This window comes from Phalaenopsis equestris, unplaced genomic scaffold (genome assembly GCF_001263595.1).
Source record: "Phalaenopsis equestris unplaced genomic scaffold, ASM126359v1 Scaffold000428, whole genome shotgun sequence".
NCBI classification, from domain to species: Eukaryota; Viridiplantae; Streptophyta; class Magnoliopsida; order Asparagales; family Orchidaceae; genus Phalaenopsis; species Phalaenopsis equestris.
This window is the reverse complement of record NW_018164869.1, coordinates 1,854,002-1,872,036: the sequence shown is the minus strand read 5'-3', so window position 1 is coordinate 1,872,036 and position 18,035 is coordinate 1,854,002. Positions and strand designations below refer to the sequence as shown.

Below are 18,035 nucleotides of genomic sequence, written 5' to 3'. Positions count from 1 at the left end.
TTTTTTGTGCAAGGGGTATATTGCATCCCTTGTTAGTACCATCTGAAGATATTCCTGAATGATTTAATTTTGTAGATTTCATTTCTTTAATTATTTTCATTTATAGTAATTGAAATCACTATTTTTTCTTTTTCATTTTCACTTCATTCATTTCAGTAATTCATTCATTCACAATATGCCTCATATTATAAAAATATGAATATAAAACAATAATGCAATTCTTTATTTAATGAAACATTAATTTAATACATACAATAAAATAAATTATCACCTGAAATTCATTCACAATATGCCTCACACAGGTTGGCGGCGCTTCTAACCTCAATTAATCGCTTAATCTCTCTGCTAGTCTCGGCTACGGTTTAGCATGCAACCATTCCTTCTCTTACTCTTCCTCTCCTCTCTTCTTCTCCACCAATCGGCTAAGACACAAACCCCTCCTCCCGTCTCTCACTCAGTCTCTCGATCCATTATGTGATTCCAAACGAGTGAGAAACCAGTCTCCTTAAGTGAAACCGTTGAGACAATTATTCTATCCCACTGGTTCGATTTATTATTACTTATTATTATTATTATTATTATTATTTTATTTTTTTTAAAGTTATTACAAAATTCATATTTTAACTTCACAATGCGCTAGAGGCAATTTAACCACTTCACCAACCTCTCTACTCATTTACTGACCAAAGACTAGTAATTTTGGCAGATTATGGATTCCTAGGAATTGTAAGTAGTTGTGGATTCTGTAAGCACCAAAAATTTACCTTTTCTTTCCCCCAGATTCTCCTGTTGTCACACAAATCAAATTTATTTCCTTTTACATCGTTGCCTTCTCGATTCAGATTTTGCAAATTTTCTCATTCCTTTCCCGATACTTTCCCTATTGGTCTCCTGCCTGCTCCTTGCCACCTTGCCGATTTGTCGAGCATCAATGCTCTATAAGAGTGGGGCTAATGCTCTTATCGATCTCTACCTCGCCTCTCCCCCCTACCTCCTTTCGATCTACCTCCTTTCTTTCTCCCGATTTCGCACGAAACCATCGCCTTCATGATTGAACCCCTACGGTACTGTCGTGGTTGGAGTTAACAGAGAAGGCGACGCTAGGATCGTAGCTTACAGAGACCTGAAACTCCCATCTTCCTCTCCTTTCTGTTCGCTCCTACCCGAAACTGTCGAGGAAGGTAACACTCGTTTGCTTTGCCTCCATCCCTCTCATGCATCTGCGATTCTAAATTCCATAAATCCCTTCCTAGAAGGATTCTTAACCCGAGATTTAAGGCAAACCGAAAGAAAAAAAAAAAAAAACGGGATTTATAAAACTAGTGGGATTTGTGGATTCCTTTTTTTTTTCTACTTATTAAACTTTCTGGTATTACATATGTAAATCTCTTAAAAATTTATTCATAAATTATAATTTCTTTCATATCAAAATAAAAGAAAAACTAAATAATATTTGATTATGTTAGTTATGGTTAATTAGTTCATATATTCCTTCTTTTAAGAATATAATTATAATAATCTATTAGATACGCATACATCTATCTTTGTAGGTCTTTTATAATATATCTAATTTAATGAATAAATAAGTTTAATTATTTAATAATTTTACTTTTAAATGGTTTAGGATTGCTAGTCGAACCGTCAAACTTATAAAAGTGTCATGATTGCTGTCTAGAGGGAAGTAACTGTTGTTTATTTGAGGATAAACATATCATTCCTAGTTAGAGGCATTACTCCTTGTTAATTGTAGTAGAATCACACCCATTATTTATGTTTTATCAGTCATGCCCTTGCTACTTCAATTATAATATTGCACTTGTTATATACCCACTTTATTGTTCTTGATGAAATTAATATCTTAATTTATTTTTGCATATTTGAATAATCCTACAATTATAGTGTTTTACTTTTCTTGCATTTTATGAACTGCACATGTATTCACGTCATATCACAAGGTTGTGTAAAATTTCATATTTTTTATATACCATACCCGTGAAAACAAATTGGTATATTTACGTGTGGTTTTATGTAGGTTGGTAGAACCTTTTTTGAATTTTGCCTAACCGGGCCGAAGGACCAACATAGTGACGACTCTACAGGAAATCGCCGAGTTTCCTTGGGTTGGGATTTGATCTTCCTGATTTCAGGATCTCTGTTAACACTGAATATATATATATATATATATATTTTTAGACCCATATTTTATACTTATTTTTGGTGATATTGCACCTTAATGGAACGAATTTGATATATATTATTTTTTTATTTTATTTTATTTTTTTAAAAAGGAATGACCGAAGGCTATTAGATGAGCCTAGGCCATCGCTAGGTGTGCTATATAAATATATAAATAAATGGAAGTTAAATGATAAGAAATTTGCTTGGACATGGTTGCATGCTTCATATGATATGCATATTTGATATTTACTCTCCATTTGTTGGTCTTACAATGTTACTTATGTACGTAGTGATTTTTCCTTATTTGTTCATACTGCATGCCAATTCCCCTTGACGTTTATACTTCACTGAGTTTGTCAAACACATTTTTGATATTTTTGCATAACAGGTTCTATTCAGCCACTAGTAAGACCGTCTCCATCGGAGCAAGTTTTTTCAGTTTTAGTTTCCCAGTTTTGATATTTTTTCTTAGTATTTATTTTTAGTTATTGTATTTTGTTTATCTTTGTTGGGTCTAAATAGTTAATCTATGTTATCATTTTTATTTTGATTCAGCCAGTTTTTATTTTCAGTCCAGCTGTATCATTGAACTTTTCAATATTAATAAAATTTATATTTCTTTTTCTTTTATTTTATGCAAGTCTTTTTATGAAAATACAAAACAAGTTTATTTCATTTCATCATGACCTTCGTTGTCGGGGCGAACCGCCTTCCGGACCCAGGTGTGACATATTCTTCAACAAAAATAAAACAAAAATGAAATCATTTGTGCTCGTTTCACAGACCTGTTAGTTGCACAATGAGATGTGTTTTATCTGAAATAAGCAAGAAGCTTGGCTAGCACTACCGTCCATAATTTCAGCAATTTTTTTAAAATATAACAAGTACCAACCATAGCATCAACAACTAAATACCGTGATAAATTTAATTATTCACATCTACTTTCTAAATGACATATTTACACATCACACCATGAAGTACATTCTCAAAGTCCATTTTATGTTACGTCTTTTTTTTTTCCTTACATTTTTCATGACCTATGCCCAGGTAATGATAGCTGCTAAATGTATGGTAACTTTGGTTCATTTTACACTGTATTTTACGAGAATGTTGTTATTTTAGATATTCACATTTCCTCAAAATTGAAATGAAAGTTTAGAGACTAAATTTATTAACAAAAAACTGATACTGGCGCTAAAACTGATTTTAGAAATCTTAGTATTGGGTGTAAGTCACTACTACACAAGCCATATTGGCAAAATTAAGGCTTTTTTTCTTTGTTCTAAGAATTTATTTTACAAGCACAATCCTTATTATTGTCATAGGCCATTTTATAAAGGTGGATTGGGCCAAATTTTAATTTTTAGGTTAATTCATTTGCATATAAATATGTACCAGAGCCAAATTCTTGTGTAGATTTCAAGCATCATTTTTTAAAATTTTTGCAGAAAATTCGGTTGATTTCTTGATATCATATTCCCATCTGTAAATTTGAATTGTTTGTCCGATTATTGTCTTTTTATGCATTTCAAGCTTGCATGTGAAAATCATACTTTTTTAAGGATTTTTGAAATGTGTGGTTGTTCGACATGCTAACTTGTGAGAGTCTAAAGTTACCTCTTTGATTTAATTATGGAAACTTTTGCATATAGTTGTGATAGTGAAAGTTGGTGATCTTTTCAGACTAACCATATAAAAAAGTAACAAACCAAAATTTCATGATCTCACTTAATTTAAAAATTAGTAATCGAGCTGATTAACAATCAAGTTTAGTCCACGTAGATATCGTATGCATTATGAAGTGACTGTTTTTTTATTATAAAAAAGTAACAAACCAAAATTTCATGATCTCACTTAATTTAATAATGAGTAATCGAGCTGATTAACAATCAAGTTTAGTCCACGTAGATATCGTCTGCATTATGAAGTGACTATTTTTTTATAAGAGAAATTTATCAAAATAGACCATTGTAGGGGGGTTCATTTTAGTACCAAAATATATAAAATGTCAATTTAGTTCCTAGACTATTTTAATGGGGGCTAAAATAGTCGTTCCTAGAGACTATTGCATCCCATATTAAAATATTATCACTATTAATTTGACATTTTTATGAACTTTGGGACTAAAATGACCCCCCATGTAAATAGTCAGGGGTTTGTTGTGGGATCTGAAAATTTGACACTGAGACTCTCGTCGAGAGCTTATATGTTAAGTTTTGGGTCAAATTTTCAGAAGACATTGAGATAATAGATAAGACACCACCCAAAGATTTCACTCTCATTTTGCGAGGACTTTAAAATCCAGGTTCAAGGTTTCTCATAGGCACAAGCCTCTATGGTTAATTACCGCTCTCGATAAAGGGAGAACACTTTTGATTAAGGTTAGTCATTAGGCACTAAGTATTCAGGCTTAGCATATACAACAACAACATCATCAAGCCTTTATCCCATTAAGTGGGGTTGGATACATGAATCCTTTTTCTCCATTGCATCTTATTGAGCGTCGTATTTTCATTTAATTTTAATAGATTAAGATCATTTTTAATACAATATGCTCAATTCTTTTTAGGTCTACCTCTGCCTTTCTTAATACAAGTCGAATCTAAAACATCCTAAACATCTACTCTCCTAAATGGATCATCGGATGGTTGACGTTTAATGTGACCAAGCCATCTAAGTCGACCTTCTCTAATGTTGTCCGCAATTGGAGCTACAATCCTATTACAGATATATTCATTTCGCATTTTGTCTTTAAGTGTCAAGCCACTGATCCACCTAAACATTCTCATCTCAGCAACACTTAACTTGTTTTATGCTTCTAATTTAAAGGCCAACATTTCACGCCATAGAGTATTTCTAGTCTTACCACAATCTAATAAAATTTTCCTTCAAGTATAAGCTGTACTTTTCTATCACACAATAGGTCTGATGCATTCCTCCGCTTTAACCAAGGAACTTGAATTCTACAGTTAGCATCCCCATTTATATCTCCCTCACATTGAATAATAGATCCGAGATATCTAAAACATTCACACCTTTTAATGATTTTATCACCCCATAAATACAAATTTACCACTAGATTTACTAATGCTCAATTACATTCAATATATTCAGTTTTAGATCTACTCAAACAAAGGCCTTTAGACTCCAATTTAGATCTCCATAATTCAAGTATTTCCTGAACTCTTTCTCTGGTCTTATCCTCAAGAAGGATATCATCAGCGAAAAACATACACCAGCGTACATCCTCTTGTAAATGTTCAGTAAGTGCATCCATAACTAACACAAAAAGATATGGGCTTAAAGCCGATCCTTGATGTAATCCAACCGAAATAGGAAAATACTTGGTTAATTCTCCTTTTGTTCGAAAACAAGTAACAACTCTAGTATACACATCTTTAATGACTTGAATTTAAGTCATATCAACACCTTAAGTCATATCAACACTTAAGTCATATCAACACCTTTCTTCTCTAACTCTCCAAAGAACTTCCTTGGAACCTTATCGTAAGTTTTTTCTAAGTCAATAAAAATTATATGTAGATCCTCCTTACTCTCTATGTACTTCCACATCAAACCTCTAGCATCAACTATAGTTTCCCGACATAAATCCAAACTGATTATGAGAAATCTTTTTATCATATCTTAACTTATGTTCAATTATCCTCTCCCATAATTTTAAAATATGACACATTAACTTAGTTTCTCTATAATTTGTGCACTCTTTTGCATCATCTCTATTCTTACAAAAATGAACCAAAATAATTTTGCTTCACTTCTCGGGCATTTTTTTAATTTTAAAAATAATTTTAAACATTTTAGTAAGTCAAGAAACTCTTAAATCTCCTAAATATTTCTACACTTCAATTGAGATATCATTAGGTCTTACTGATTTTCCAACCTTTTTTTTAAGGCCTCCTCAACTTTTATTTTATTAATGCGATAGTAAAAATGAAATGATTTATTATTATTAACGATATTAAGATCAATAAGGTCAATCATATTTTTAGAAACTTCATTAAAATATCGACAACTCTATAACTTGTCACTTCCAATGGTACGGCTACTGAGTACTATTGGTATGGTCAAACTCATATCATTAAGTACAGGGTTGGTGGGCTCCACCCATTAGACACATAAGGCCCATTAAGTACTTGGACTTTCTTGTTGCTTAAGAAAAAACTCTTTTTTGGATGTACATAGTGAAATGTAGCAAGTATAGGGTAAACTTATAGTTGGCTAACAACATGTCAACTGCAGCTGCCATAGATTTTAGCAATTTAAGAATTGTGTATACAGCATTTAATTAAAGTTCTTCGGTATTTGAATCCTTTAGTAGGATTTTCTTTAATGTTTGTTTTACTACAACCTGATTGACCTGCCATATTAAAAAGCTGTTATGTCTCTCTCATAATATTTCTTTTGAATGATTAAATTCAAAGCTGTTGTATGTTTACAATAACAACAACAAGAAGCCCTTATCCCACTAGGGGGTCGGCCACATAATCCTTTTTCTCCATTGTTTCCTATTGAGTGTCATATTTTCATTTAATTTTAATAAATAAAGAGCCTTTTTTATACAACATGCCCAAGCTTGTTGTATATTTCCAAAAAATAAAATAAAAAAGGGGCATTTACATAAATACAACCCAATTCCTATGTATTTACATATCTAGCACCTAAACTTATATTTTTTAACATTTATACCACCAAATTTTTTATATCACATAAAAATACCAACATCTTGACTTTTAAATAGTGAAATACACATTTTCATGCATAGGTAAGGTGTCATGTATGTAAAAATTGAAGTTTAGGTGTTAGATATGAATATACATAGGAGTTGAGTGGTATGCATGTAAATCTCCCAATAAATAATCTGAGTTTAGAAAACTAGTGTTAAAAGAAGAACAATGCAAAGGTAGTTTACAATGGGATGCGATTTTAGTGAAGTTCAGAAACAAAGGAAAGCAATCACCATAGGAATATAACTAGTTAGAAGAATATCCTAATCAGTTTATGTACGCCAAACATCTTTCTTTTACTGCACTTAAATTAGAAAATTAATTTTTAGATGGGGCTTTTTGTCAGAATGCAATTTGTAAAACAATGCTATCATGAATGAGGATTTGTAAATATCTGTGCTCTTGCTTTTGTTTTGTATTTTGTTACTATAGTTATGGGCATTAAAGTGAAGTTTACAATTTCATCACAGGCTGGAGAAATATATGAGATGCAAGGGCTCGTGTTTCGCTAGCATGGGGGCTGATCAACCTGCCGAAGTAGTGGACAATGCCCCCAAGGATATGGTAACTTTTTGGGAAATTTGCATGCATATCACTTTGTTCTTAGGTATTTACCTATCAAATACTTGAAGATTGATATTTACATTTGTAGCACTTTGGTGTTATAAACCTATGCATGAAGGTATTTCACTGTTAAAAAGTAATAGTGATATTTTTGACGTGATGTTAAAATTTGAGTGGTATGTATGTAAATATCAATGTTTGGTACATAGATATGTAAATATATAAGAATTGTGTGGTAGTTATGTAAATGCTCCTAACTTTTTTGTACTCTATATATCAGTGCATCATTAGACTACATAATGTTGTCTTAGATTAAACGCACAAGGGCATAAGAACTATTTCATCCAGAGAGACTTTGGGATTAAGGATGATTGAGCTCTCAAATTGTGCACTTGAAAATATTTTTTCACTTCGAAGATGCAAATAACCTTTAATTTTTGAAATATTTACATGCATACCACTCAATTCCTATGTATTTACATATGTAACACCTAAACTTCAATTCTTACATACATGCCACCTTATGCTTGAAAGTTGTATTTCACTTTTTAAAAGTCACAATAGTGATATTTTTGATGTCATATAAAGGATTTGAGTGGTAGAAATGTAAAACATAAAATTTAGGTGTTAGATATGTAAATACATACAAATTGTGCGGTATGTATGTAAATGTCCCTTAAGATTTATAATACTCTACTTATGCATTGAAACATGTATTTCACTTTTTAAAAAGTAATAATTGTGATATTTTCTTATGTGATATTAAAGATTTGAATGTTGCAAATGGCAAAAATCATAGTTTAGGTGTTAGATATGTAAATATAAAGAAATTGTGTGGTTATCAGGTATGCATGTAAATGCCCTTGACCGAATGCAATACTAAATGCACAAATAATTAACCACGAAGTGTTTCTTGCGCATTTTTATCAAATTATTTATAATTTCAAGATTTTTTTTTTCTTAATTTGAAAATATATTGAAAAGAAGTTTAGTTATATTAGGGCATTTCTAAACCCTAAACCCTAATATAAAGAAATTGTGTGGTTATCAGGTATGCATGTAAATGCCCTTGACCGAATGCAATACTAAATGCACAAATAATTACCCACGAAGTGTTTCTTGCACATTTTTATCAAATTATTTATAATTTCAAGATTTTTTTTTTCTTAATTTGAAAATATATTGTAAAGAAGTTACTTTTAACTTGATGATTATCTGCCTGCTTTGAAAATCAATTGCTTTTAACTATTGCAAATATTTACTTTTCTTTGTATTAATATGATAATTGTTCCAACTATATAATCCGTTATCATTGAGATATCACTCTTTGCTTTGATTTTCTTCTCAAAAAATCATCAAGCTATACTTTGACAAACATTTAAAACGAAAATAATGTATAGTTTATGTGGTATTGCAAAGAAAATAATTAAGTGATAATTTTGTAAATAGCGAAGTTTCAGGTATTATGTAAAAAATTCTCTCCTGTTATTATTAACTCAGGTTTATTTATTTTGGATTTTCAGTATCCCGGAGCATGTTTATACTCTCAAGCAGATTCTATGCTTTCATGTGATGGTTCTCATAAGCAAACCAGGCGACTTTGCCCCTGTGCTTGACAAGCTTTAGAATGTATGTATCATTTTTATTTAATGCTGTTAAAAAAATTACTTTATTTTGTAGACATTTTTCCTTTTTTTTCTGTTGAACACCTGATTTCATTCACATAATGTACTTCAACTTTAATGATTATACTTTATTTGAATATCAAACAAATCAATCTAAATACTGCACTCACTTCAAAGTAAAGAATTCAAAGTAAACAAATCAGCATGTTTTATATTGTAGTCTTCTTAAAATAATTCAATTAAGAACTTATTATGAACATAATTCTAATTCAAGAATTTTGAGAAGTCCTCACATAATAATCAAGTGACATTTATATACACACACACACACTAGACAATTCTTATTTATTTACATATCCAACACCTAAAGTTTGATATTTACACTTATAACACTCTTGCCCTGAACCTATGCATGAAAATGTGTATTTCATTTTTTTTAACATAGTGATGGTGATATTTTTTATGGGATGTTAAAGATTTGAGTGGTATTTGAGTGGTATGTATGTAAATATATGTAAATATGAATGTTTAGGTGTTATATATGTGGATTCTATTTAGATAGATTGGCATTTACTTACATACCACCAATTCCAATGTATTCACATCTAACTCCTAAACTATACGTTTTAACATTTATACCACCAAAATTTTTATATCACATAAAAAATAGAGGTTCTTACATACTGCAAACTCCAAACATCCAAAATTGCATATCACAAACCCTTGACTTAAAAATTACCCCTCTTGCACTCTGTTACACCTCCGTCCACCATCACTCTTTCTAAAGCCTTATAAGAAAGGGGCACGATTCTTCTTCATTTTTTCATTGTCCCTGCGACTGTCTCCTTCCTCTGTCCGTCTCGTCTCCTGTTTTGTTCGAAGCTGGAGCCTTCGTTGTGAGCTTTGTCTGAAGCTGAAGTCTTCGTTGTGAGCTTTGTCCAAAGCTGGAGCTTCCGGTGCGAATGCCTACCCGTGCCTCTCTCCGACCGTCTCTTGCTTTGTCCGAAGCCTCCTACCGAAATAACACTCTTCTTTCTCTTCGTTCCTTCCACCCTGCTTTGCATGCTCAGCCCCTCTAAATTCCGTTGAGAGCTTTGTCTGAAGCCGGAGCCATCATGAAGCCCCAGTCCAGTCCTCTCTTCTATTCTTGATTGTCTTGTCTCCTCCCTTTGCCTTGTCGCCTTTGGAGCCTCCGTCGTCACCGAATGCGCAATCCAATTCTCTCTTCTCTTCTTGTTTGTTTTTGTTTTTTTTTAACGTTTTTTGGCTTTCCCATTGTCCAAAGCAGGATGCATTACTTATAAGAAATCATTCCTTCTTTAATGAAATGGAGATTGTGTTGGAGAGCTAGAACTAGGGAAATGAAACTCTGGGGCAAGGAATGAATCTCACACATGAAAGCGTTGTTGGCTTCATTTGGAATTTCAATAGTTTGATCACCTATCTATATCAAAGAACTTAAAGATGTATTTTCTGATTATGCATTGTGGTATTAGTAACAGGTGATAGTGTCTTGTTAACAGCTCGAAGCTTTCCACCCAATGTTAAATACGTACCACTGAATTCCTTTGGAAGATTGACATGCATACCACTTAATTCTTGAAGAGAGCCATGTTATACTGTCTTTTGCGATTTATAATGTTTTATTCATCTAAAATTTTCATTTTGCATCTATATGATGATTTATTCACCCAAATTTTTATCATTATAACTTACAAGAATTGCTCTTTGGATTGTTCTATGCTGATGATATCCTCATAGGAGATGTCGTTTGTCCACACTATTTTTGAGCAGGATTTCATTTGATTGTGCTGCAGAGATCTCAAGTGAGGTTGTATATTAACTAATGAGCTCGAGTAACAAAAGCCCATATAGTGTTGTATCAAGTTCAAATAAGTAAAGCAAGATGAACAAATTGAAGTTGCCACAAATTGAAGTTGCCAATGAACAAATTGAAGTTGCCACATTAATTTCATTTGATGGTGCTTCAGAGATCTCAAGTACGGCTGTATATTAACTAATGAACTCGAGTAACAAAAGCCCATATAGTGCTGTATCAAGTTCAAATAAGTAAAGCAAGATGAACAAATTGAAGTTGCCATTATTTTTTGTTTGTAAACTTGTAGATTTCAGATGTTTTCTTTGGATTGTAAACTTTATAATTTCTACAAACCTCCTATGGATTGATTTGAAGCTAGTTCAACGGTTGATTTACAATTTATTAATGTTGATTTGGATCAACTTTAAGCTTAGATTGGTGGTCGAATTGGGACTGATATGTAATTGATTTAAGATTGATCATTTATGTAACTGTAATTTGCAAGAGTATACAGTGTTTCTTGTCATAAGTGCATCATGCATTTACTCTTTTGAATATATATTAATCCTTTTGGAAGATTTACAAACATACCACTTGATGCCTATGTTTTGTTTATTCATGTTTATTGTGTCTGACTATATTTTGTTTTGTTTTATATGTTTCCGTGCGATCCTATTGTGAGAGTGGATTTAATTGGTGATCGAGACAAGCCATTGCAAATCACATTTAAATATGATATACATTGGATAAAATCTAAGATTCAATCAAGAACGAGATACGTTGGTGGGAAGAAGAAAACTATTACTATTCAAAAAGATATTGTGAATTTACAGAAGCTAATGGAGGATATTGACGTGATTTGTCCTTGGCTTAAAGGACATGAGTTTGAGTTGAGATATCATATATGTGAAACATTGCCCAAAAAATATATTCATATCACCAGCATGTTGAAGTTATGTAAATGATTGTTCGTTCTAGTGGATATGACCGAGCTGAGGTAATGATTATCACACATAATCAAAAAGATATTGAGATGTGCCCAGGAATAACAAGTTCAAGTTTGAAGAGTATTTGGTTGCATATTTTGGAGGTGATAATGATTAAAAATTGTTGTGCTTTTTCTTGATTCAGAACATTTTCAGGCAATTTATTCAATCTACTATGATAAAAAAAATAAATTTAGTTTGAAGTTCCGAGATGACAATAGATCCTGCATTGTTGTTATATGTGTTGGAGAGTATGTGTTACAGTATATGTTGATGACACTTATTTTTAGATAAGAAAATTTATGTTGATGCATTTATGCTCTGGTGTGAACAGTGCAGGGAGTAAACAAGCAATATCAGCTTGGGTGGCTCATGAAATAGAAGAAATTGTGAAAAAGAATCGTGAGATCCCTCCTCCAAAGTAGATTAAGAACAATTTGGAGAATTGATATGGGCTCTCAATACCATATATGAAGTTATGGAGATCAAGAGAAGAAGCAAGGAACAACATCTTCAAATTGATTGATAATAATTATAAGTGGGTACCCGCTTTGCAGACAAAATTTATGATAAGAAATTTAGGATCATATATTTCATACACTTGGAATATGTAGGATTTCTCTTTCAAAAGATTTTTTTTTTGGTTAGTTTTAAACTCTCCATTGATTGATTTCTAGTAGGTTGTATACATTTGATTGGCGTCGACACTTGCCATTTAAAGTTCATGTACCATGGTGTTTTTCTGTCTGTTACTTTATTGGATGGAAATAATGTACTATTTCCCTTAGTTTTCGCTGCTGCTGAAACAAAGTTAAGAAAGATTTGGCAGTGGTGCTTTGAACAATTGGCTGAATCGATTGGTTGAGCAACATAATCTTGCTTTCATATCTGACATGGAGAAGGGGATTGGAGAAGCAGTTAAGCTTGTATTTCTACATGCATAACTTAGGGGTTGTATGTGTCATCTATGGAAGAATTTAAAAAATTTGTTTCATTGTAAGGACTTCGATAAGGTTGTGAGATTAGTGTCTCCCAAAAAGTAAATTGTTACATTAAGCATGAGTTCTATGATGAGATGAATGAGTTAAATAGTGTCCCGACAAGGGTCATATGGTTTACCTTACAAGTGGGCTGGAAGTGATTTCTCGACTGTGATTAAAAGTCATTATCGTAAAAATAATTTGGCAGATTCATTTATTTCGTGGGTGGGCGAAGTATCATGACCCTGCCTGATAACTTTGCATTAACTAAGTAAGGAATTACAATTGGATATTATTAACATTTCATTTACTTTCTATAGGTTTTCATGACTTCCAATATATAAAAGAGTCGATAAGAAACCAAAAAGTACACTACATAGAAATCAAAATATTAAAAAAATAACGACGTAATCTGCTAACAACCTCTCATTCAACATATCACAGTGTTTTACTAACTAGAAGAAAATAATAATAAAAAGAAACTTACAACCACGTCACAATATAATACCTGTCAGCTATAGTCCTCCTCTTGTGAACTAAATCCCTCATGTCAGACATATCCACTTATAATTTTTTCTGAATGAAACAATTAAATTCAACATTATGTTTTCACGATTTAGTGTGCAATTATGTTCTTATAATGCATTTTAAATTCATATTCAAATGCTATGCACGAATGACCCAAAGAAATGTAGTTCATCACTTAATCAAATTGTAAGCTTTCATTTTAAATTTAACCATTCTCATTTTAATTTAAGTATTTACCATTTTTAACCTAAGAAGTTATCAGGATTGTCATCATACCTGAATATATTGTAAAAATCATACATATAGGTACCCTAAAAATATTGTGTAAGAAAGTACAATTTTGTCATTTTTATTTTCTTTTTCTTGTATGGGTACATCACATTCTCTGCTAGCATCATCTGAGATAATCCTGATTGACTCAAGCCTTTTCTTTTCATTCCTTTTAATCACTTCTATTTAAGGTCATAAAAATCACTATTTTCACTTTTTCATTTTCAGTTCAGCCATTTCAGTAATTCTTTAATTCACAACATGTCTTTGATTATCAAATTAGATTTATTAAGCAAAAGTACAATTCTTTATTTAATGAAACTTTAATTTAATACGTATAAAAAATAATTACTAACCTTTGCCGTAAAGGGCCTCTTTACAAGCTTAAAGCTCTCGTTATTTTTTTTTACTATCACCTCCTCTTTGATCCTACTTCTTTTGCACAAACCATGATCCAAAGCCTTAATTCATCCAATTAATTTTTTTTAACTATTTTTATAATTCATTAAATCATACTTAATAAAACTATTTAATTAAACAAAATATTTTATATAAATAAACATTCAAACTCTTATTTTTCTTTATTGAGCTCGGATACGTCCTGCCCTCACCTACATGCTTCACCTTCTTTCTGATTTTCATTAACCCTAAAATCCATTTTAACACTTTGAGTTTAATTTGTTACATGTTACAAAACTCATAAAAATAATATAAACCTTCATGTTATCTTAATCCATGACTCGGCTCAGTCCCCCTTATCCCGCACGCAATGCTTCATTGGGCTCGGTCCACTTTAAGGCTCATTTCCCCTTATCCCGCACCCTTCGAGATCTCCATCTTCGTCCTCCTTTTCCTACAAACTTGGACCCAACACAACATGCATGATCCTTCCTCCTCTTTCCTCTTCGCACCAAAGTTTCTCAACTATGGTTCGTTGGGGCCACTCTCCACTTCACCCATGAAGCCGCCGTAGCCTTCTATTCCTTTTCTTGACAGAGCCTCAAACCTTTCGCTAACTTCATTCAAGTGAGGCTCGATTCAACAGAGACAGTGAGCTGATTTCTCTCCTGCAGACGGCTAGGGTACGGTGTTGGGCTTCCTCCTTGGTGTTGCTTGGTTCTAGCACAATACGCACGAGGTTCCCTTCGGTTAGGGTTCGACAACTTCTTTTTTCTTCTTTCATTTTCCTTCCTCTGTCTCTTGCTCTCCATTTCATATTGTTTCAATTGGTTTGAATGGGGCATGCGACTCCTAAAGACGAAACCTATAGAGACAATAATCCCTTAATTACCTATTAAATTACTATTTTTGTTAATAATAATGTTATTTATGTATTTATTTATTTTTAAATTTAGTCATTATAATCTCATTGTAAAAATTTCGTCCTCGAAATTTGAAAAGATTTAATACAAAAGCAAACATACATCATATGAAAAATTGCGGGTATCTTTCTTTTATATCAAAAATTTTCTCCCAAGTAGCATCTCTCTGATTTGTGCTTTCATAAAATTTTCACAAATGGAATCTCCATATTATAAATTTTCTTCATAATATAATCCAATATTCTTTCAGACTCTTTAGTATAAGTCAATTCAGACTGATATAAGCACTGAGCCCACTATCACCCTATTTGATTCATCTGCAATATACTTTCGAAGTGAAGAAATATGAAAAATATTATGCACTCTTTGCATATGAGCTGGTCAAGCCAATCGGTAAACCACATATCCAATTCTCTCCACAATCTTATTTGAACCTATGTATATCTCAGACTCAGTTTTTTTGTCTTTCCAAATGTTGCACACCCTTCAATGGACCGACTTTGATAAAGACAAACTTTCCAACTTCAAACTTCACTGGTTTATGTTTAGTATCATAGCATTTCTTTTGTCTATTTTGCATTGCTTTCAACCTATCTCTGATCAGCCAAATCTTTTCTGTAGCATTATCAATTAAGTCAGCTCCAATGACCTTTCTTTCACCTACTTTAGTCCACCATACAGTTGTTATGCACTTTCTTCCATATAAAGCTTCATATGGAGTAATCCCAATACTAGCCCTGTAACTGTTATTTTAAGCAAATTCTACTGAATGTATATGTGATTCCCATTCTCCATCGAAGTCAAGGACAAATAACCTTAGTAGATTCTCGAAAGTCTTAATACTCCTTTCTGATTGGTCATCTGTCTAAGGGTGAAAAGCTGCACTAAAAGTGAATCTGGTGCCCAAAGCTTCCTAAATCCTCTTCCACAATCTAAAAGTAAATCTATTATCTACGTCAGAGACAAATTGTCATTCCATGCAATCACACAATTTGATCCACATATAGTTGACTAATCTCTCAACTAGAGTTGTCTATCTAATGGGTGGGCAGACTTGGTCAATATGTCAATGACCCCGCCATGATCTAGGCAATCCAAACACATCTCTATTGCAATTTTGTCTCATTTCCACTTGGAAATCATTAAAGACTACAACTGACCTCCAGAATGTTGATTTTTTGCCTTCACTAGCTAACATATTGGACATTTAGTTACAAATTCTGTTACACTTCTCTTCAATCCTGACCACCAAAATGTTTCCTTAAGATCTTTATACATTCTATTACTCGGATGAATAGTATAGCCATATAAATATGCTTCATCTAGAATCTCGTCTCAAATTATCAACATATGGAATATAAACTCTGCCTTTATATTTTTACAATCTTTCATGATCTAACACATACTTTTTCTAACTGGCCGTCTTAACCTACTCCAAGATTTTCTGAACGCTACTATCTCTAGCTAATGAATCTTGGCTTTTGTCTTTCAAAATGACTGCACAATCAACTGATTTAATTGAACCATATTTTCATCACTATGATTGATTACAGATAGCTTTAGCTACACCAAATCTTTAGGTAACTGCTCCTGCTGAGCAAATGAATAGTTCAAATCACCTAAAGGCTTCCTCTCAATGCATTTGCCACCACATTTATCTTTCTCATATGGTACTGAATATTCAAATCATAATATTTAATAAACTCCAACAATCACTGCCTCATATTCAATTCTTTTTGGATGAATATATACTTAAACTATGATGATATGTAGATATCTCACATCTGACTTCATACAAATAATGTCTTCATATCTTAAGTGCAAACACAACTACTGCAAGCTCCAACTCATGTGTGGGATAATTTCTTTCATGTTTCTTCAATTGTCTTGAAGCATAGACAATGACATTTCCATGTTGCATTAGTAGACAACTCAACTCTTTTGAAGATGCATCAATGGAAATTTGAAACCCATCTAATCCTAAAGGAATAGATAACACTAGAGCAATTGTCAAACAAGACTTCAATTTCTAAATAGCATCTTCACAACAATCAGTCCAATCAAACTTCAATGCTTTCTGAGTCGATCTGGATAATTACATTGCAATATGTTCAAATTCTTGTACAATCTCATGTAATAACCAACCAGACCTTAGTAACAACAACATGTCTTAGCCAATCTGCAATCACATTGATTTATTATGATCCACAGAGATTTCATCTCCACTGATAATATAACAAAGAAAAGTCACACTTTTAAGTCAAAATTTAAATTTATAAAATTTGGCATATGGTATATTCTCTTTCAAAACTTGCAAAATAGTATGTAAATGATCTGAATGACCGACTTCATCAAGACAATTATAAAAGTATAAAAAATCAATTGAAAACCTTGTTCATCAAATCTATGAAAACTACTGGACCATCATTCAGTCCAAATGACATGACCACAAATTCATAATGTCCATATATGGTCCTGAAAACCGTCTTTGCTACCATAGATCAATTTTTGAAAATACAGAAGCTCCTTCCAGTTGATCAAACAAATCATCGATCATCGATAGTGGATAATTGTCTTTAAGTGTTAGCTTATTGTTAACCTCACTTTCGATCGAGGTGCAGTTTTTCCCTCCTTAGTAGCCTAGGATCTAGCCGTAAGACCTTTCTGTCGACTACTCCTAGAAAACTAGTGAAGAAGCACTCCCCGTTAACAATTCTGAACTTTTATTCGCTCGACTTGACGTTCCATATAGTAGTTTTGACCGCTATTGTTTAGCAGGTAAGGCGACTCTGAAGGAACTCAGAGAGTATTTCTATAGGATTGTCGGGCTTAGGATTGACTGTACTCGTTGATTTGGCTCCGCTGCGCTCTTTGCCATCTTGTTTAATCGAATTTGAGCCGAGTTTTTGACGTGATTCGGGTCGTGATGCGTTTTCATCCCAATGTCCCAATCGTCGATGATGTCATCTAAACGACTCTGGATGACGAAATAGACTGCGCCGATGCGTCCGGAACATC

At 32.6% G+C, this 18,035-nt stretch overlaps 1 protein-coding gene across 8 annotated transcripts in view; it reads left to right on the top strand.

Moving 5' to 3' along the window:
- The window catches only part of LOC110027410 (UPF0454 protein C12orf49 homolog), a 42,695-nt gene that overhangs the window by 12,834 nt on the left and 11,826 nt on the right, over positions 1-18,035 (top strand). For 3 of the 8 annotated variants that reach the window (XM_020728836.1, XM_020728833.1, XM_020728835.1), the window contains exons 10-11: positions 7,394-7,487; positions 9,011-9,116. In XM_020728836.1, coding sequence (XP_020584495.1) covers positions 7,394-7,487; positions 9,011-9,103 — 187 coding nt within the window. In that variant the 3' untranslated portion in view covers positions 9,104-9,116. Of the gene's footprint in view, positions 1-2,032; positions 2,118-7,393; positions 7,488-9,010; positions 9,117-10,906; positions 11,027-12,251; positions 12,472-18,035 lie in introns of those variants that run through there. The other 5 variants (XM_020728837.1, XM_020728831.1, XM_020728834.1 and 2 more) reach the window with 4 other exon arrangements.